The sequence below is a fragment of the Sus scrofa genome, chromosome 4 (assembly GCF_054392235.1).
Source record: "Sus scrofa isolate SSC_HxYL_T2T_F1_AM1 chromosome 4, Sscrofa_HxYL_maternal_Yorkshire_Landrace_v2.0, whole genome shotgun sequence".
NCBI lineage: Eukaryota > Metazoa > Chordata > Mammalia > Artiodactyla > Suidae > Sus > Sus scrofa.
The window spans coordinates 103,217,401-103,240,006 of record NC_139386.1 but is presented as its reverse complement, the minus strand read 5'-3'; the positions used below and the strand labels follow the sequence as shown (position 1 = coordinate 103,240,006).

General features: G+C 38.8%; 1 protein-coding gene across 17 annotated transcripts in view; it reads left to right on the top strand.

Moving 5' to 3' along the window:
- The window catches only part of RPRD2 (regulation of nuclear pre-mRNA domain containing 2), a 96,947-nt gene that overhangs the window by 38,557 nt on the left and 35,784 nt on the right, over positions 1-22,606 (top strand). For 6 of the 17 annotated variants that reach the window (XM_085022926.1, XM_085022925.1, XM_085022928.1 and 3 more), the window contains exons 2-5: positions 245-374; positions 19,077-19,177; positions 20,037-20,114; positions 21,375-21,427. In XM_085022926.1, the coding sequence (XP_084879052.1) occupies positions 245-374; positions 19,077-19,177; positions 20,037-20,114; positions 21,375-21,427 (362 nt within the window). Of the gene's footprint in view, positions 1-244; positions 375-16,835; positions 16,973-19,076; positions 19,178-20,036; positions 20,115-21,374; positions 21,428-22,606 lie in introns of all 17 variants that reach the window. The other 11 variants (XM_085022929.1, XM_085022930.1, XM_085022919.1 and 8 more) reach the window with 3 other exon arrangements.

Here is a 22,606-nt window from a genome sequence, read left to right as displayed (position 1 = left end):
CTGAAGCAGTACAAGGTGAGTAGAAATCTACTCAAGGAATACCTTGAACAGAAACTTAACCTGAAGCAGTCAAGGTTTTTAAGCATTAGGTACAATAATTGATCCATTAGTTCATTTGTCTATTTATTCATCATCCATCCATGTAATAGCAGTTACACAGTTTGAGAACACTGTATTTGGAATGAGTTGCGCTAAGTATAAATTCACTTATTTGGTTTTATTTATTGTCTTTTGTTGTCTCCAGCTGCCTATCCTCACCGTTTGAATCTCTTTTACCTTGCCAATGATGTCATACAGAACTGTAAAAGGAAAAATGCAATTATATTCCGTGAATCATTTGCTGATGTACTTCCTGAAGCAGCTGCTCTAGTGAAGTAAGTAAATTCTTGTTGCCCTTTGGGATCTAAGCTTAAGAAATTTGGAATTTTAGTTTATCTTTTTACCTATTAGTAAGAACTGTAGGAATTCCTTGGTGGCCTGATGGGTTAGGGATCTGGCATTATTGCTGCTGTGGCTCCTGTCGCTGCTGTGGCATGGGTTGATCCCTGGCCCAGGAACTTCCACACCCCACAGGTGCGCCAAAAAAAAAGAAGAGAAAGAACTGTTACAGTTGCACATGCTTGAATAGCCAAAGATATTTTGTCCAAATTGTTCATTGTAATTTTCCTGGTAATAGGTTTTTCTTTTAAAAACTTTCTTCCCTTTTTTAAAACTTGTCTTTTATTTTCACTCTGCCTCTTCCGTCCTAAGTTGACATGGAGAGTATTTCTCCTGGTTATACCCTTTGGCTGTGTTTCATTCTGTTTCTGTGTTTTTTTACACATTTCCATTCTTTTTGGGGGCTGTGCCTGCGGCATACAGAAGTTCCTGGGCCAGGGATTGAACCTGAGCCATAGCTATGACAACACTGAATCCCTAACCACTAGGCCACCAAGAAACTCCTACACTTTCCCGCTCTTTCATTATCTTTCTGAAATCTTGCCTCCTCCATGGAATGTGTGTAATTATGGAGAAATGAAAATACTTATTCTTAACTCCATATTGATTTACTCCATTCTTAGCAAAATTGTATACAGCATTTCCCAAAGTGTTAGAACACTTGTGTTTGATTTTATTTTTGCCCTGTATTAACAGTGTTTTCCTCATGTTTCATCATATTCGTGAGTTGTTTGGTGCAAGAAAACATGAACGTACACACAGTTAGAAGATAAACAATTATATGGAAAAATCAATAGCTAGGAGTTCCCGTTGTGGCTCATTGTTTTAAGAACCTGACATGGTGTCCTTGGGGATGTGGATTCAATCCCTGACCTCACTCAGTGGGTTAAGGATCCACCATTGCTGCAAGCTGCAGTGTAGGTTGCAGATGAGGCTTGTATCAGGTGTTGCCGTGGCTGTGGTATAGGCCAGCAGCTGCATCTCCAATTCGACCCTAACCCAGGAATTTCTGTATGCTGCAGGTATGGCTGTGGGAAAAAAAAAAAAAGTCAGAATAGCTAAATATTTCCTCAAACTATATACTTATTAGTATAATATGTATTTGTACAACTATTCTGTATTATTGACCCACTTGTTAGTATCAACCCAGTTAGAACAGAATGATCTTAGTTTCTTCCTTTGGATTGTTAACTTGAGATGTCTGCTTTGGTACTATAAAAGATTAAAATGTCCTACTTGCATGTACTAAGTAATGAAGATTTACATACATGTCAGAAGCATATAAAATAATAGCAATAATAGCACCTACATTTATTGAACACTTGTAATTGACCAGATGTTATACAAAGTGCTTTGTGTGCTTCAGGTCATTTAATCCTGAGAACAGTACTTAAAGTGGCTACTACTATTGTCCTTATTTTAAGGAGGAGGAAACTGGTTTAGATAGACCAGGTAGTTTGCCTAAACTCTCACAGATTTGGGGGCTGGTAGGGAGGGGGAGGTGATAGCATTTGGCAGAATTCCTACTCAAGCTTGTCTAGAGCCCCAAGCTTATGTTCTTTGCCACCTACACACTAGTCTATGCTGCCTCTTTGCATATATAAATCCAGCGTAATTTTCAGCAAGAAAAGCAGTGTGCTGGATGGTCTCCAGAGTTTCTAGTGTAAATGTCATTATCATCTTAAAAACTTAACCTAGTGTTTCCTGGTCTTCGATTTCATGACTTAATTCATGGATTAATATAGGATTGCCAATTTTTATTTTACTGTGTAAAGATTTTTTCACACTGTGTCTGTGTTATGCTGAAGTTCCTGGGCCAGAAATCGAACGTGTGGCCCTACTGTAACCAGAACCACAGCACAAGGGAACTTGAGCCACAAGGGAACTCCTATGTAAAGATATTTTCTTTCTTTTTTTTTTTTTTTTCTCTTTTTGCCATTTCTTGGGCCGCTCCCGCGGCATATGGAGGTTCCCGGGCTACGGGTCAAATCGGAGCTGTAGCTGCCAGCCAACGCCAGAGCCACAGCAATGCAGGATCCGAGCCGTGTCTGCAACCTATACCACAGCTCATGGCAATGCTGGGTCCTCAACCCACTGAGCAAGGGCAGGGATCAAACCCACAACCTCATGGTTCCTGGTCGGATTTGTTAACCACTACGCCATGACAGGAACTCCTATAAAGATATTTTCAAAAACAACTACTTTAGTGGGATTGGCGGTGTCTTGGGAGTGCTGGGATGTGGATTCGAACCCTGGCCTCACACAGTGGGTTAAGGATCTGGGGTTACTGCAGCTGCAGCTTAGGTTGTAACAGTGGCTTGAATCTGATCCTTGGCTGGGGACTCCATATGCCATGAGGCTGTCAAAAAAGAAAAAGGAAAAAAAAAAAAAAAGATAAAAACAATTACTTTGGGGGAGTTCTCTTGTGGCATAGCGGGTTAAAGATCCATTGTTGTCATTGCAGCAGCTTGGGTCACTACTATGGCACAGGATTTAATCCCTGGCCTGGGAACTTTCACATGCTGCAGGCATGACCAAAAAAGAAATAAAAACAAAAGGACATTTAGGTTAGAGTTCCCCTGTCAGTGATCCATCTGTCTGTCTATCTATATTTTAACTTAAAACAATAATAGAATCAGAAGTAGAAGACTCTGTCATTGAAACAGAATTATTCTTTCTTATGAAGAAATTAATAATAGAGTATATGATAAATGAGAGAATATTAAGATACGAACTTTAGTATTCCATAATTAGCCCCATCCCAACCAACACTTCCACCTTATAAATTTCTGTATATACTGTGACTCATTTGTACCCTTTTGTGAATTCATTTCTCCTAATTTAAGGCTATTATTTTAATCCCTTTAATTTTTAATCCCTTTAATTCAGGAGTGGCAAATGTCTAGAAGTTCCAAACAGGTAACATAGGTGAGTAAAGTGGGCTTAATGTAAGGAAAACCGATCTAAGAGGGGCAGCAGCCACTTAGCCCTGGCCGGTGGCCATAAGGAAATACGGAGTTCGGTGATAACATATGCTGTCAGACCTTCCAAAGACTTTCTCGTTTCTTAAGTTAGGTCAAAAACTGGATTCTTAGGTGAAGTCTCCCAATTTTTAAATGAGGCTAGATCACTCTTTTTTTTTTTTTCCTTCTGTTCATGGAATGCAGTGGCTTGATGTGAGAATCTCAGTTCCCAGACTAGGGACTAAACCTGGGATGCATACACGTAAGCTCCAAGTCCTAACCACTGGACCTTCAGGAAACTCCGTAACTCACATTCTAAAAAATTTGTTGCTAGCCAAACAGAGCACATCTGATGACTAAATTTTGGAGCTAAAAAATAAATTTTAGCAAGAGGGTGAATTTGCAAATACTGAATTTGCAGCGAGTGAGGATCAACTGTATATAAAAATAAGTCTTGGAATTCCCTTGTTGCTCAATGGGTTAAGGGTCTGGCATAGTCGCTGCTGTGGCTCTGGTTATTGCTTTGGTGTGGGTTTGATCCCTGGCCTGGGAACTTGCATATGCTATGGCTGCAGCCAAAAAAAATAAATAAATATTAACAAAAGATGTGTAAGGTCTCTGTGGACCCTATAAAACATAATTGAGAAACAGTAAAGAAAATGTAAATAAATAATTTGTGGATAGGGAAAACTCATTATTTAATGATTTCAGTTCTTCCCAAATTGATTTATAAATCCAGTGCAATCTTAAGATCTCAGTAGTGTTTCCCCCTCAATTTTACAAACTGATTCTGAATTTTATGTGAAAGTGCCGAGTTCCCTCCTCTCCTTCCCCCAGAAAGAGAAAGCCAAGAAACTCTTGAAGAATAATAAGGTGGGAAGGGAGTTCCCTTTGTGGCGCAGTAGAAATGAATCTGACTGGTATCCATGAGGATGAGGGTTTGATCCCTGGCCTTGCTCAGTGCGTGGGGGATCCAGCATTGCCATAAGCTGTGGTGTAGGTCGCACACATGGCTCAGATCCCACATTGCTGTGGCTGTGGCATAGGCCAGCAGCTGTAGCTTCGATTTGACCCCTATCTTGGGAACTTCCATATGCCACACCTGAGGCCCTAAAGTAAAATCCAAAAAAAAAAAAAGATGGGAAGACTGGCTCTACTGGTTTCAAGACTTATTATAAAGCTATGGTAAATAAAGCAGTATGAAATTTGCCCAGAGATAGCCAAAGAAACCAGTAGAGCATGATACAGAGTCTAGAAACAAGTATATGTATACTTGGTCTCTGTATGAAACTCTTAGGTAAGGGTAAAAGAAGAATTTCTCATAAATATTGCTGGGACAATTGGCTACTTAATACAGAAAAAATTAGGTCCTACTCACATCATATACAAAACTTAATTGCACATTAAAGACCTAAAATGAAAGAACTGCAGATCTTTTGAAGACAGTGTGGGAGACTATCTCATGACCTTACCTCATAAGATTGATAAATTCAGCTGCATTAAAATGAAGACCTTCCTTTTTTTTTTTTTTTTTTTTTTTTTGTCTTTTTGCTATTTCTTGGGCCACTCCCGTGGCATATGGAGATTCCCAGGCTAGGGGTTGAATCAGAACTGTAGCTGCCAGCCTATGCCAGAGCCACAGCAACTCAGGACCCGAGCCGTGTCTGCAACCTATACCACAGCTCACGGCAACGCCAGATCGTTAATCCACTGAGCAAGGGCAGGGACCGAACCCACAACCTCATGGTTCCTAGTCGGATTCGTTAACCACTGCGCCAAGACGGGAACTCCAAGACCTTCCATTTAATTAAAAAACACCATAAAGTGTGAAAAGACAAGCCACAGAGTGAGAGAAAAAGTATTTTCAATGTAGTCAATGAAGGGTTTAATACCCCAAACATACAAAGATTTACCAAATAATAAGAAAAAGATAGGAGTTACCTTGTAGTGCAGTGCGTTAAAAGGATCTGGCATTGTCAACTGCAGCAGCTCTGGTTGCTACTGTGGTGCACGTTTGATCCCTGGCCTGGGAACTTACACATGTCACAGGTGTGGCCAGAAAAAAAAAAGAAACTATTTAAATTTTAGTGAGAAGAGTGGTGATTTGCATTTTCACAAATCTCTTTAATGTCTGGCTTAATAGCAGACAGCTAAATTTTCTTACCCATTTTTGCATTTAGTCTGTAGTGATATCACATGTCATATAGCCCTGGAACTATTGAGATACATCATTCATTACATATCTTATAAGTTAAGTTCCAGTCAGGAAAGAGAAACCACGTGCCAGTAATTTAAACAGAAAATTAATATAGAGAATCGTTAAGTAGGTAAAAGGTAGCTAACTGCTAGAAATAGTGAAATAACTCTTGAGAGGTGATAGTATCTATGAAACCTGAGTGAAAAGTAAGAACCCCTGCCTCCCCCACTTCCCACCGGCTGAGATTCAGCCGAAATTCAGACCTGAGTGGATTGCTACCAAACATGCTACCTGTCGTTGTGGCAGCTAAGAAACAGCCTGGAGAGCACTTACCACTGAACTGCTAGAGCTATGCTAAGACCCTACCAGGATGTTCCTATGCTGCTACACTTGAAAACAGACACCAAAAGAAGTTCCCGTTGTGGCTCAGCAGTAAGGAACCCGACTAGTATCCATGAGGGTGCGGGTTCGATCCCTGGCCCCTCTCAGTGCGTTAAGGATCCAGCGTTGCTGTGGCTGTGGTATGGGCTGGCAGCTGTAGCTCCAATTCATCCCCTAGCCTGGGAACTTCAATATGCTGCAGGTGCCCTAAAAAAAAAGAATCCTAACTACCTTTTCCAGACTCTCAGTGTCACTGTAGGGCCCTCTATTAGCCGAGTTTAACAGTGAGCCAAGGAGAAATGGAGTTTGCAGAGTCTGGCTCCCGTATAGGAAAGGACATATGTAGATCTAAGAGACAGTAAATTAAAAATTGGCACACATACCTACCAGATAAGTCATAGATCTTAAAGTCCACCATACCAACATTAGCAAGATAATGGCACAGTGGAAGCTCTCATATACTGTTGGTTTAAAAGTTGATTGGGAAGTTCCCATCGTGGCTTAGCGAGTTAAGAATCTGACTAGTATCCATGAGGATGCCAGTTTGATCTCCAGGTTAAAGGATCTGGAATTGCCGTGAGCTGTGGTGTAGATCTTAGACAAGGCTTGGATCTGGTGTGGCTGTAGTGTTGACTGGCAGCTGCAGCTCCGATTAGACTTCTAGCCTGAGAACTGCTGTATGCCACAGGTTTGGCCCTAAAAAGGAAAAAAAAAAGACAGTTAATTGGTATAAAATAACCTCAGTTTTAAAATATACCCTATGATCTTATGATTCCACCCCTAAGGTTTTACTCCTGAGAAACTTTTCTATGTGTGCAGCAAGATCAGTGGAAGGGAATTTTTATAGCAACGTTGTTTGTGGTAATAAAAATTTAGAAACATACTGCTCTACAGTAAAATGAATGAATTGTGGCATGTTAGAATACCTGACCAAAAATAGATGAATTTCAGTTACATGCAACAACATAGATAAATCTCATTAAATATTGGAAGTAGAAAGTAGTATTTATGTATGTATAGTATGAATCCATTTAAATTTGGCAAAAAATAAACTATTGTCTATGCATACTTAGTATGCATAAGTACTTAACAAAGTAAGGTACGGAAACGATTTCACAGAAGTCTACCATCTCAGGGAGATGGAAGGGATTGTGATCTTGAAGGGATCTGCTCACATCCTCTGGGGAGCTAGCAATGTTTTATTTCTTGACCTGGGTTGTGATTGCATGGGTATTCACTCTTTAATTATTTGTTTATATATTATATGTAATTATATATCATTGGCAACTTTTCTGTCATGTAAGACTTATTTGGACTAAACTTAATTTTCAAATTATAGTATTAAGTTAAATGAGAAGTTAGTTCCTTTTGAAAATTGAATTGGCTGCCTAGTAGAACAAATTGTATAATAAACCATGTAGCAGTACACTGTTCCCAGTTAGGATAAGCTCTGTAGAGTTTTGTTCACACCATCTTTTCACCTTCCTTAAAGATTTAGTATCCTCAAGAAATTTTTTCCTTCTTGACTTCTGCTTCCCAGTCTGGATTAAACAACTCTTTGCTGCCATTATACTTGTCTCTTCTTCTGTCACAGCACCTAACACACTACCTTGTAACTGATAAACGTGCTTTTGTCATCATTCTGTCTCCCAGACTTTGAGCTTCTGCTCCCAGCATAGTGCCTGTCACTTCATAGGTGATTACCTTGGTGCATGGGTGGAAAAATACCTTGAAGTGCTGTAAAGCTGTGTTTCTTAAGTACAGGCCACGTTATTCCTCAGTGGGTCCATGGATGTAGTTTAAAGGGTCTGTAGATTGTACAGGCGTATTTCGGTATCATCTATGATTACCTTACTAACAGTTCTTCAGATCATTCTGTGGCTGTGTTATCATGTGGTTGTGATTACATTTTGGGATAAGACAATATTTTATCAAAGACTAATGAGGAAAGATTAAAGATGGCTTTAATATATAAGAAATTATATCAGGAGTTCCCATAGTGGCACAGTGGAAACAGATCCAACTAAGAGCCATGAGGTTGTGGGTTTGATCCCTGGCCTCGCTCAGTGGGTTAAGGATCTGGCGTTGCCATGAGCTGTGGTGTAGGTTGCAGATGCGGCTCGGATCCTGCGTTGCTGTGGCTGTGGTGTAGGCCAGCGGCTTCAGCTCCGATTAGACCCCTAGCCTGGGAACCTCCATATGCCGCGGGTGCGGCCCTAAAAAGACAAAAAAAAAAAAAAAAAAAGAATTATATGAGTTGAAGGCACTAGTGATTTCACCATATACTAAAAAAAGTTCATAGTAGTTCACATGGAGGAAAATGGTGAAATAATTGAATGATAATGATATTATAGGCTTGATATATTAAAAACAATGTGTATATTCAGTGTATATATTCAGGATCATGTTTGTATTGCAATTTGTACTTGGTTTCAACAAATATCATTTATCACTTTAATGTTAATATGAATGATATTTGCTTCATTTTTAATTACAAATTCTGATTTATAGTTGTTGAACTATAAAATGTAAGTAGTGGAATCATATAGGGTAAAAAGATATATAGAGACTTTGTGATCTTTTCATAGGAAATCCAAGAAAATTTACAGATTAAAATGGGTTTAGCAAGGTTGCTGGATACAACTCAACATATAGAAATCAGTAGCATTTCTGTATATCAGAAATAACTAATTAAAAATATAATAGTTGTTGCCGCTGTTGTGCAGAGGGTTAAGAATCCGACTACAGCAGCTCACTTTGCTGCTGAGACGTGGGTTGTATCCCTGGCCTGGTACAGTGGGTTAAAGGATCTAGTGTTGCTATAGCTACAGCATAAGTTCAAGCTGTGGCTCGGATTCAATCCCTGGCCTGGGAACTTCCATACGCCATGGGTGTGGCCAAAAGATAGATAGATAGATAGATAGATAGATAGAGAGATAGATAGATAGATAGATAGATAGATAGACAGACAATAGAAAAAGGAGTGTTATTAATAGTAACAACAATAACAAAAAAAACCTACTGTAATAGTGACAACAAAAGCTGTAGGTACCTAGAATAAAAGTGTGTTGTAAACTTTATGGGGAAAATTGTAAACTATAACAAAAAGACATAAAATCAGCATGTAAATAAATACATTATACTTTAATCAAGATCCCAAAAGGACATTTTAAGAAATTTGTTATGATTGGAGTTCCCATTGTGGCACAGCGGAAATGAATCCTCTAGTAACCATGAGGTTGCGGGTTTGATCCCTGGCTTTGCTCAGTGGGTTGAGGATCTGGTGTTGCCGTGAGCTGTGGTGTAGGTCTCAGATGCAGCTTGGATCTGGCGTGGCTATGGCTGTCGTGTGGGCCAGCGGCTACAGCTCCGATTAGACCCCTAGCCTGGCAACCTCCATATGTGGCAGGTACGGCCTTAAAAAAAAAAAAAAAAAAAGACAAAAAAATTGTCATGATTCTAAAATTCATATAGAAGAGTCAGTGTTTAGGAGTAACCAAAACTATTAAAAAAAGCAAGTAGGGGAGTTCCTGTCGTGGCCCAGGGGGAGTTAACAAATTTGACTAGCACCCATGAGGACACAGGTTCAATCCCTGGCCTTGCTCAGTGGGTTAAGGATCCAGCATTGCTGTGAACTGTGGTATAGGTCACAGACGTGGCTTGGAGCCTGCATTTCTGTGGCTGTGGCATAGGCCAGCAGCTACAGCTTCGGTTTGACCCTTAGGCTGGGAACCTCCATATGCCATGGGTGCAGCCCTAAAAAGCAAAAAAAAAAAAAAAAATCAGTAGGAATTATCCTATGAAATATCAAGAATTATTATTTGGCCATAGTAATTAAAAGAGTATTATATTAGTATACAGATAAATAAATTTAAGTAACAAAACAGCCCACAAGTAGACCAATACATATATGGGACCTCTGTAAATGATAGAAGTTGAATTAGAAATCACTGGGGAAAAGGTGAACTCTTGATTCTGGGACATAGGCTTTCCATGTGAAAAAATAAAATTAGATGTTAAATGTTTCCCAACACCATAGACAAAAAATAAATTCCAAATGAATTACCTTGATGTATAAAAACAAAACTTTAAAATATTAGAAGAAAATAAGAATATTTTCATGACTATAAGGGCTAAAAAGCTCTTAAGACACCAAGAAAAGATAGTAAAAGTATTTATAAATTTTATTGCTTCAAAATTAAACTTCTACATTATAGAAGACATAAAATTAAAGACAAGGGACACACCGAGAAAGACATTTGTTTTAAGTGAGTAAAAAAGATGTGTTTTATAAATGGGTGTTATTTTAGGAGATACGGAATAGCAAATTTTTAGAGATAAAAATCTGTCTCCATCCAGTTTCTGAGCTCCAAGTATTGACTGGCTCCTCTTTGAGTTGACCCATAGTTTGGTCTTCCATTCATTCAGTTGGCAAATATTTACTAAAAACTTGCAAGATGTAGCACATTATTCTGATGTATCAGAAATAAGATATTGCTAAAGAAAAGATATCCCCTTGAGTGAGGCACAGGATTATGTTGTTTAGTTCTGTTTATTTTAACCATGATACCTGAGCACCTCTTCTTGTGCTTTTCATCACTTTATGCTTTGAAATAATTTGCTAACACCTTGCTGTTTTACAAGTGGGCTGGGGGCGGCGGTCGCTAATATAAAGAATACCTATTGAACATCCTAACAATTCTCCAAGTCAGCCAACGTTTTGTTACTTATAAGTCAAACAGCAAAGTTTATAATTAATTGTTTTATGTTGTGTGTGGTACTAATTGTATGTGCTGTAGAAATTAAGGTTGTGATCAGTACACTAAAAAAGAGATCTAGAATTATAGGGTAAGCAAAACTGCTATTGTAGATTTTGTTTGGGTTTTTAAACAGAAGAGATGGTTGGATTGTAGAAGTTTGAGAGTTCTGTGTTGATGTAAATAGAGAGCAAATCTAGCTAAGAATTTTAGAGCTAACAAATTACCTAGTAAAAATCATTTTACAAATGAGGAACTCTGGAGTTCCCGTCGTGGTGCAGTGGTTAACGAATCCGACTAGGAACCATGAGGTTGCGGGTTCGGTCCCTGCCCTTGCTCAGTGGGTTAATGATCCGGCATTGCCGTGAGCTGTGGTGTAGGTTGCAGACTCGGCTCGGATCCTGCGTTGCTGTGGCTCTGGCGTAGGCCGGCGGCTACAGCTCCGATTAGACCCCTAGCCTAGGAACCTCCATATGCCGCGGAAGCGGCCCAAAGAAATAGCAAAAAAAAAAAAAAAACCCAAATGAGGAACCCTACTTCCCCAACTAGTGCTATTTTCACTATATTATACCCCAGTCTTATTTATATGACTTCTTAGCAATTTTATTTTTCCACGTATTTTACTTGAGGACTTTGGTGAATAGATATTGTGACCTGATAATGAATAGTTGGGTTTCAAAATGGCAAAACCCAGTTTTCTTTCATTTGTTTATTTACTGTGTAGTGCATACTTTGTAGATGCCAAAGAAACAACAACAAATAAGTTACAATCTGCTGTGGAAGAAGCTCTGTAGTATAGTTGAAAAAAACAGACATTTACACATTATCATGACTTGCCTTCTGGCTGAATGGGTTCCAAAGGGTTCTTTTTTGTAAAACAACTACATTTTTGACAAAAATAAACTGAATCAGGAACCATGGTTGTATTAGAATAGCTGACGTTAATCAGTATACCTGTATCAGTGGTACCATGTGATCTGGCTATGGAGAGGGGATAATGTGGCCTCCTGGCTTCCAGTATAGATTTTTCTCTCAAGGAACACACTTCCTACTTAGACTACCAGGAATCCCATATCATATGGATATGTGCTTACAATCAGAGGTCACTGAATGTATTGGAAAACAAATCACCACAAAGGCGAATCAACAGATTTAGATCACAAAGAGTTTCAGATATTAAGATTATCAGATAGAGTATATAAGACAATTATTTAAAAAGTTAAAGATTATGTGGAATAAAATAAACAATGGAAAATATATTTGGACAGGTTTGAGAAAGAATCACTAGTAATTCTAGAAAGGAAAAAGAGATTAAGCTAGAAAATAGTTCTGAAGAAATTAGAATGCAGCAGTAGAGGGAAGGAGGTGAAAAATGAAGATTAGAATGAGAGACTTAATTGACATCAATTTAGAATTCAGGAGGAGAGAGCTTTTGTGTTCTAAACAAAACTATGAATCTTGAAACATAAGCACAGAATATAGCAAGCAGGATGAGTAGAAAAAGGAATTTACATCTAGTCATTTGTAATGAAAATGAAAAACAAAAAGATTTTAAAAGCAGCCAAAGAGTTTAGACCTACTAGGATAACTGTACTTTAAAAACGAAACAGGAGTTCCCGTCGTGGCGCAGTGGTTAACGAATCCGACTAGGAACCATGAGGTTGCGGATTCGGTCCCTGCCCTTGCTCAGTGGGTTGACCATCCGGCATTGCAGTGAGCTGTGGTGTAGGTTGCAGACATTGCTCGGATCTCACGTTGCCGTAGCTCTGGCGTAGGCCGGAGGCTATAGCTCCCATCTGACCCCTAGCCTGGGAATCTCCATATGCCGCGGGAGCGGCCCAAGAAATAGCAAAAAGACAAAAACAAACAAACAAACAAACAAACAAAACAAACAAACAAAAAAAAAAACAAAACAAAACCAGAAAGTACCAGGGATTAGAAAGAATGGGAAAAAACTTCTAAATTTCTGATAGGAATATAAAATGATGTGGCTGATAAGGAAAACAGATTGATACTTCTTCAAAAAGTTAAACATAGGGAGTTCCCATCATGGCTCAGTGGTTAATGAATCCGACTAGGAACCATGAGGTTGCGGGTTCAATCCCTGGCCTCGCTAGTGGGTTAAGGATCTGGTGTTGCCATGAGCTGTGGTATAGGTCGCAGACACGGCTCGTATCCCGAGTTGCTGTGACTGTGGTGTAGGCTGGCAGCTACAGCTATGATTAGACCCCTATCCTTCGAGTGCGGCCCTAGAAAAGGCAAAAAGACACACAAAAAAAAGGGGCAAAAAGTTTAACATAGAATTAGTATATGAACCAGCAGTTCTATTCCTGGATATATATATTAAAAAAAATGAAAGCAGGAACTTGGATGTTTGTACACCTATGTTCAGAGCACCATTATTTACAATAGTCAAAAGAAGGAACCAGCCCAATTTTCAGATGAACAGATAAAACAATGTGGCATATATTAAAAAATGGAGTATCACTCAACCCCTTTAAAAAAGAATTCTGACACTTGATACAACACGATGAACCTTAAAGACATTATGCTAAGTGAAATAAACCATCACAAAAGCATAACTGTTGTGTGATTCCACTTATATGAAATAACAACAGTAATCAAACTCATAAAAATAGAAGGTGGAATTGTGGGGGAAATAGGATGTTGTTTAATGGATATAGAGTTTCAATTGCAGAATGAAGAGTTCTGGAGATTGATATCACTACAGTGTGACTATACATAACATTACTAAGCTGTTCACTGAAAAATGGTTAAGATGGTAAATTTTATGTATATTTTACCACAATTTTTAAGATAGGAATGAAGTTCTGGTACATGTTACAAATGGATGAACCTTGAAAATATGCTGACATAAGCTAGACACAAAAGGACAAATATTGTTTGACTTTATTTATGTAAAATACCTAGAACAGGCAAATCTATAGAGACAGAAAGTAGATTAGAAGTTGTCAGGAGCTGAGGGGAAGGAGTAATAGGGAGTTGTTCAGTGGGTACAGCGTTTCAATTTAGGGTAAGGAAAAATTTTGGAAATAGTAGGAGGTGGTGATTGTATAACATTGTGAATATAATTAGTGCCACTAAGTTGTACATTTGAAATTTTTTTTTTTTTTGGGGGGGGGTTCTCTTTTAAGGCTGCACCCGTGGCATATGGAGGTTCCCAGGCTAGGGGTCGAATTGGAGCTACAGCCACTGGCTTACACCAGAGCCACAAAAACTCAGGATCCCAGCTGCGTCTGCGACCTACACTACAGCTCACGGCAACACTGGATCCTTAACCCACTGAGCAAGGCCAGGGATCGAACCCGCAACCTCATGGTTACTAGTTGGGTTTGTTAACCACTGAGCCATGATGGGAACTCCAAAAAATGATTAAAATGGCAAATTTATGTTATTTTACCACAGTTAAAAAGTAGACAACAAAGCAAAAAAAGAAAAAAGGCAGAAAATCAGATCACATATCCAAGGACTGCATTTAGCCTGACAACAGACTTCTCAACTGCACTAGTGGAACCCAGAAGGCATATATGAAAATTATTTTTCTGGCGTTAATAGAAAATACCTGTCAACATGAATTTGCATACAAAGCAAAACTATTTTCAAGAGACAGATACACTATATAAAGATAGCTCCAGAGAAACAAGGACTGAGAATAATTAACCATCAACAAACTTCTGAATCACTTTTACTCTGAGAAGTTAGTATGAATCTATAGGATGGAGTCATGCTAGCAATAAAATACATGAAATTATCTAAGAATAGCCTTAATAGGATATATATGAGACCTTAATGAATAAACTCTATTTGGGAGTGTTGACTATAAACTCATTCATACTTTGCAATAGAGAATAATACATCTTTTTGGAATTCCTATTGTGGCTCAGCAGTAATGAATCTGACTGGTATCCATGAGGATGCAGTTTCGATCCCTGGCACAGTTAGGTTAAGGATCTGGCTATGGTCTGTATATGCAGTGGAGTATTACTCAGCCATGAAAACAAATGAAATAATGCCATTTGTAGCAACATGGATAGACCTAGAGATTATCATACCAAGTGAAGTAAGAGAAACACAATTATCATGAGATCACTTATATGTAGAATCTTAAAAAATGATACAAATGAGCTTATTTACAAAACAGACTCCCAGACATAGAAAACAAGCTTATGGGAACGGGGGAAGGATAAATTAGGAGCTTGAGATTAACAGATACACACTATATAAAATAGATAAACAGGAGTTCTTGTCATGGTGCAATGGAAATGAATCCAACTAGAAACCATGGGGTTGCAGGTTCGATCCCTGGCCTCGTTCAGTGGGTTAAGGATCCGGTGTTGCCGTGAGCTTTGGTGTAGTTTGCAGACAGGGCTTGGATCCTGTGTTGCTGTGGCTGTGGTACAGGCTGGCAGCTGTAGCTCCGATTCGACCCCTAGCCTGGGAACCTCCATATGCTGCGGGTGTGGCCCTCCAAAGCAAAAAAATTAATTAAATATTTTAAAAAATAGATAAACAACAAGGTCCTACTATACAGTACAGAAAACAATATTGTACTAACATAATGGAAAAGATTCAAGAAAAATATATATACATGTATATAACTGAATTGCTTTGCTGTTCATCAGAAACTAAAATAATATTGTAAATCAACTATACTTCAGTTGAAAAAAACAAGAAACAATAGCAGTCCAAATAATAAAAGGATTATCATACACCATGATCCAGTGTGATTTATGCCAAGGATGCAAGAGTGGTTCAACATGTGATCCTCTTGATAGATGCAGAAAAAGCATTTGACAAGGTTCAATACCCAGTTAATGATAAAAACTTTCAATAAGGTGGCTATCAAAGGGACATACCTCAACATAATAAAGGCAATGTATGATAAACCCATGCATCATGCTCAGTGTTGAAAAAAATGAAAGCTATTCCTTTTAAGACTAGGGACAAGACAGTGTTCTCTGGTATAGTTTCATTTTACAAAATAAATATACAAAAAATCAGTTGTGTTTCCATATACTAACAGTGAGCTAGCAGAAAGAGAAATTAAGAACGCAATCCTATTTACAATTAAAAAAAACCCCTAGGAATAAATTTATACAAGGAGATGAAAGACCTGTACACCGAAAACTATAAGATACTGTTGAAAGAAATTGAAGAAGACACAAATAAATTGAAATATATCCTGTGCTCATGGATTGGAAGAATTAACATTGTCAAAATGTCTATATTGCCTAAAGCAGCTACAGATTCAGTGCAAGCCCTATCAAAATCCAAAGGTCATTCTTCACAGAAATGGAACATAAATTCTGAAATTTATATAGAACCACAAAAGGCCCTCCCTGAATAGCCAAAGTAATCGTGAGAAAAAAATAACAAACAGTAGGTATCACACATCCTGATTTTGAGTGATATTACAAAGCCATAGTAATCCAAACAGCGTAATGTTGGCAGAAAAAAGATGCATAGGTCAGTAGAACAAAATTGAAAGCTCAGATATAAAGCCACACATTTATGGAAAATTATTACAAAGGAATAAAGAACATGCATTGGAGAAAGGATGGTTTCTTCAATAAATGGTGGTGGGAAAACCAGACAGCCACATACGAAAAAAAAAAAAAAAGAAAGAAGGAAAGAAACTAGATTACTATCTCATACCATACATAAAAATTAACTCAAAGTGAATTCAAGGAGTTCCCGTCGTGGTGCAGTGGTTAACGAATCTGACTGGGAACCATGAGGTTGCGGGTTTGATCTCTGCCCTTGCTCAGTGGGTTAAGGATCTGGCGTTGCCGTGAGCTGTGGTGTAGGTTGCAGACGCAACTCGGATCCCGAGTTGCTGTGGCTCTGGCATAGGCCGGTGGCTGCAGCTCCGATTTGACCCCTAGCCTGGGAACCTCCATATGCCGTGGGAGCAGCCCTAGAAAAGGCAAAAAAAGACAAAAAAAAAAAAAAAAGAATTCAAGACTTGATTGATGTAAGACCTGAAACCAAAAAACTCCTAGAAGAAAACATATGCTCTCTATATATATGCTCTTTGACATCAGTCTTAGCAATATCTTTCTGGGTATGTTTCCTCAGGCAAAGAAAACCAAAGGAAAAATAAACAAATGGGACTACATCAAACTAAAAAGTTTCTGCACAGCAAAGAAAACTGTCAGTAAAATAAAAAGCCTATGGAATGTGCGAAGATATTTCCAAATGATATATCCCATAAGGTGGTTTTTTTGTTTGTTTTTTACTTTTTGTACTTTTAGAGCCATACTCATGGCATGTGGAGGTTCCCAGGCTAAGGGTCAAATTGGAGCAACAGCTGCCAGCCTATACCACAGCCACAGCAACGCAGGATCTGAGCCACATCTGCAACCTACACCACAGCTCACAGCAGTGTTGGATCCTTAACTGGGGATCAAACCCACACCCTCATGGTTCCTAGTCAGATTCGTTTCTGCTGTGCCACGACAGGAACTCCACAAAGATCTGTTTTCTCTCTCTCTCTCTCTCCCTCTCCCTCTCCCTCTCTCTCTCTCCTCTCTCTCTCTCTCTCTCTCTCTCTCTCTCTCTCTCTCTCTCTCTCTCTCACTCACTCTCAATGGAATACCACCCAGCCATTAAAAAAAGATGAAATCTTGCTATGTTTAGCAATATGGATGGACCTTTAGGGTACTATGCTAAGTGGAATAAGTCAGGTAACAAAAGACCTTATGATTTCACTCATGTGGAATATGTTTTTTAAATTAAAATTTAAAGTTGGTGTTCATGGAGTTCCTGTTGTAGCTCAGCAGGTTATGAACCTGACTAGTATCTATGAGGATGTGGTTCCATGAGGACGTCAGTTCAATCCCTGGCCTTGCTCAGTGAGTTAAACATCTGGCATTTCCATGAGCTTGGATCCCGAGTTGCTGTGGCTGCGGCATAGGCTGGCAGCTGCAGCTCTGATTCAACCTCTAGCCCAGGAATTTCTGTGTGCCACAGGTGTGGCCATAAAAACCAAATAAAAAAATAAAAATAAATTAAAAATTGGTGTTCTCCTGTGGTTTAATAGGTTAAGGATCTGGCCTCATCACTGCAGCAACTTGGGTCACTGCTGTGGCACGGATTTGATCCTTAGCAGGGGGACGTCCACATGCTATGGATGCAGCCAAGAAAAAGAAAAAAGAAAAAAAAATTTAAATGAACAGGGAGATCCTGTCATGGCTAGGTGGAAACGAATCTGACTAGTATCCATGAGTTTGCAGGTTTGATCCCTGGCCTTGCTCAGTGGGTTAAGGATCTGGTGTTGCCATGAGCTATGATGTAGGTCACAGATGTGGCTGGGATCTGGTACTGCTGTGGCTGTGGTGTAGGCCAGTGGCTACAGCTCTGATTTGACCCATAGCCTAAAAAGACAAATAAGTAAACAAATAAAATTATTTGAACAGAAGTTCCCTGGTGGCTCAGGAGGTTAAGGGTCCAGCATCGTCATTGCTGTAGCTTGTATTGATCCCTGGCCCCTAAACTTCTTTAAAAGATTAAGAAAATGAACAAACCAAACCAAACACATACATGGGTACAGAGAACAGAATAGTGGTTACCAGAGTGGGAGGATGTTGGAGGAAGGGTGAAGTGGGTAAAGGTAATCAGCTGTATGGTGGTGGATGGAAACTTAAAATTTTGTCCATGAGCATTCTGTAATGAGTACAGAAGTAGAAATATAATGTACTCACAAAACATATAATATCATAAACCAATGTTACCTCACTAAATTTTTTAAAAAGTTCGTTATGTCATCCACAGCCTCATCTTTGTCATTGATAAAAAGTAAAAAGCGGGAGTTCCCGTCATGGCACATGGTTAACGAATCTGACTAGGAACTGTGAGGTTGCGGGTTCGATCCCTGGCCTTGCTCAGTGGGTTAAGGATCCGGCGTTGCCGTGAGCTGTGGTGTGGTTCGCAGATGCTGCTCGGATCTGGTGTGGGCCGGTGGCTACAGCTCCGATTAGACCCCTAGCCTGGGAACTCCATGTGCCAAGGGAACGGCCCTAGGAAAAGGCAAAAAGACAAAAAAAAAAAAAAAGTAAAAAGCGTTGAATAAGAATTTTTAAGCTTTTAGTTGTAGACACTAGAAAAAATGTTTTAAAATAAACATCAGAAGTTCTCTTTTGGCAGTGACTGTTAAGAGTCCACATTGTTACTGCAGTGGCTCAGGTTGCTGCCGTGGCACAGGTTCGGTCCCTGGCCCGGGAACTTTCACATGCTGTGGGTGCAGCCAAGAAAAAAAATCAGAAGACATTTAATTTAGAAAATTATTTTATGTCTATCTCACTTTTTCTTTCTTCTCAGGGATCCTTCTGTCTCTAAGTCTATAGAACGAATCTTTAAAATCTGGGAAGATAGAAATGTATACCCAGAAGAAATGATTATGGCATTAAGAGAAGCTTTGAGTAAGTGTCTTTTCTTTCCTAAAAGAAAAATTGAGTCCATTGTTCAGTCTTTATATGTTTTATAGATCTGGTCCTTTTGCTTAAGAGTGAAAAATAAAATTTTGGCTCTGGCCTTCTTTGTTTGAAGTTAAATACTTATAAAAATCTGTTTGCATTAAAATTTAAGTGGAGTTAGTTTGGGGAAGGTTGAATCTTTTTTTTTTTTTTTTTGACTAAAGAAAGTCAAGCATATTAAGTGATGATGGTCATTAACTTATTTTCCTGCATTTGCTTTACTTAGAGTGCTTTAAATGGTTCATCTTTTGAGCTTAATAATTATTGCCCGGTACTCTTAGGAGAATTTTTGGACAGGGTTTCAGTTTGCAGTAAGCTAATTGATCCTAAGCATATTGGTATTCTTCAGTTTCTGTTTTGGTTTAGATTTTTAATTGTGTACTTTTTGTTTGTTTTTTGTGTTACTTATTTCTTATGTACTAGATATGCATGTAATTAAGTCACTGAGTAGATGTTGGTGATATCCGATACCATGACCATAATTTGACTAGAAATTTGCTATAAAAACAGCATCTTCTAAGAAGCTGTTAAATTATTTGTTTGAATGTGTCATCTGGTATTTTTACGCTTCCTACCCTGATTTTCTTAAAATTAGTAATTTCATTCATGTAGAAAACATGTTTGTTTGACAGTTTCTTAGATCTGGTGAGTGTTTTTATCTTTTTATAAAAATGAAAGAAAAGGAAAGAAAGAAACAACACCCAGTCTCGGATTGCCTTTTTTCATGCTACAACTTTGACACTGAAGTGGACAGACAGAACAGCTTCCCATAACGCCAGATTGCAAAAACTGAAATGTTTTCCAGGTACCACTTTCAAAACTCAGAAGCAGCTGAAAGAAAATCTGAACAAACAACCGAATAAGCAGTGGAAGAAATCACAAAGTAAGGAATCAAAATCTCAACTAATATAAAATTAACTCCTCTTTTTGGAGCAGAAGAAAATGTAGACCATTTGACATCGTACCTGGCATAAACCATGGGCAAGCCTGTGTTTTCTAGGCTTGGGAGGCTCCCAGTGACTTAAACTAAGCAAGCCATCATGGAGTTACTTCTTTAAAAAAATTAAAATTAAACAAAGGAAAGGGGTTTAAATGAGTGAAGATTCAAGAGTAGTTGGGGGATTGAAAGAAGAAAAAGGTATTTGATAGGGTAACTCTCAGGTTCAAAGATATATGAAGTTAGAGGCAGCTGGCATTAAACAACAAAGCTGAAGAAGAGACTAGGCATTAAGAAGCATTTCTGAGGGAGCCATGAAATCCTTCAGATTTGGGGATCTAATCTACCAGATTAGACATGGGCCTCAAATCCTGGCCAGAAGTTCATTCTCTAACAGGAGCTCCTGCTGTGTTTATCATATTTATTCAGCATGAGATCAAGGGAGTGGAATACTGCATGTGATAGACTGCTGTGGGCCAAACTGAGGAATGTTGAGAAAGACTTGAAGGTGTGGAGGGAACAAGGTAAAAGACAGTGAGAACTGGGAGGTAAAACAAGACACTTGGGATGGTTTTGCTCCAGCAAGCATGTGATATTCATCATGATTAAGGGAGTCCTCTCACATCATTTGATCATAACTTGCATGCTTAGGAACAACAGGAGTCATCATTTCAGCCAAAGTTCAACCACAGTGATATTGTACTTAGAACTTTCTCTGCCTATTTTTGGTGAGAATTGAGTCAGCAGAAAAAGAAATCCAAGACTAATTTCATAGGAACAGAGTTGATGTTTATAAGTAAATATTCTTCAGCCAGTGCTCAGGATTAATTGGATGCCCTGCTCCTGAACACTTTTAGTTTGAGGTGTTAAGATCCTCTTACTCTCAATCAGACCAGGCAAAAAGGTACTTTATGTATCTCAGTATCTCCAAATCAATAATTCTAGGACTCTAGACTTACGGAGTATGTTGGAGGTAAGTAGGTTAGACCTTTTTAAATAGTAGTATATTTTTATATTGACCATGCTTGGGAGTGTTCAGATTTGGTATTCCACTGTTTATTTTAAGAATAACATTATGATGTAAATGTGCATGTTTGACATATATTCAAAGAGTACACCCTTAACTATAAAGCTGGAAATTTTCCTAAATATTAGTCAACATTTTTTGTCTATATTCTTAAATGACCTTTTGTTTAATTCCAACAGCATCCACAAATCCAAAAGCTGCTCTCAAGTCTAAGATAGTTGCTGAATTTCGAGTAAGTTACAGAATGTGTTTATGCCAAAGTATTTTCCACCCCCTTTGTGTTAAAGTTTTTTGTATAGTCTGGTTAGATTTAGTTTTATTCAATTGTACATCAGTTTTTTTTGTTTTGTTTTTTGTTTTTTGTCTTTTTGCCATTTCTTGGGCCGCTCCCTCGGCATATGGAGGTTCCCAGGCTAGGGGTCGAATCGGAGCTGTAGCTGCCGGCCTACGCCAGAGCCACAGCAACATGGGATCCAAGTTGCGTCTGCAACCTACACCACAGCTCACTGCAATGCCAGATCGTTAACCCTGAACCCACAACCTCATGGTTCCTAGTCGGATTCATTAACCACTGTACCACGACAGGAACTCCCATCATCAGTTGTATTTTTAACATGTTTGAATGGATCCATGCTCCAAATGGATCCACCTTAGGATCAAATTACTTAAAGGTTTTATCTGTTCCCCAAAGGAAAAAGTAACCTTCTTCTAAAATATCTATTACCAGAGTTCCTGCTGTGGTGCAACGGGATCAGTGGCATCTCTGCAGTGCCAGGACACGGGTCTAGTCCCCGGCCTGGCACAGTAGGGTTAAAGGATTTGGAGTTGCCACAGCTGCAGTATAGGTTGCAACTGTGGCTCGAATCCGACCCCAGGCCCAGGAACTTCATGTGCCACAGGGCAGCTGAAAGATAAATAAACAAGTAAATAAATAAATAAAATATCCACTACCAGCTGAATTCTATATTGAACCCCCGCAACAAGGGATTCATCTTTCTATGAACTATTAAAATTTGCTTAGAGTTAAAGTAATAAGACTTTATCTAATTAAAATTTAAAGAAGGAGTTAATACTACTCAGCCATAAAAAAGAATGACATGATGCCATTTGCAGCAACATGGATGGAACTAGAGACACTCATACTGAGTGAAATAAGTCAGAAAGAGAAAGACAAATACCATATGATATCACTCATATCTGGTATGTAGTATACAGCACAAATGAACTTTTCCACAGAAAAGAAAATCATGGACTTTGAGAACAGACTTGTAGTTGCTCTGGGGGAGGGGGAGGGAGTGAGAGGGATTGGGAGCTTGGAGTTAACGGATGCAAACTTGCTCTTGAAATGGATTTACAATGAGATCCTGCTGTATAGCACTGAGAACTATGTCTAGATACTTTGCAGCACGAC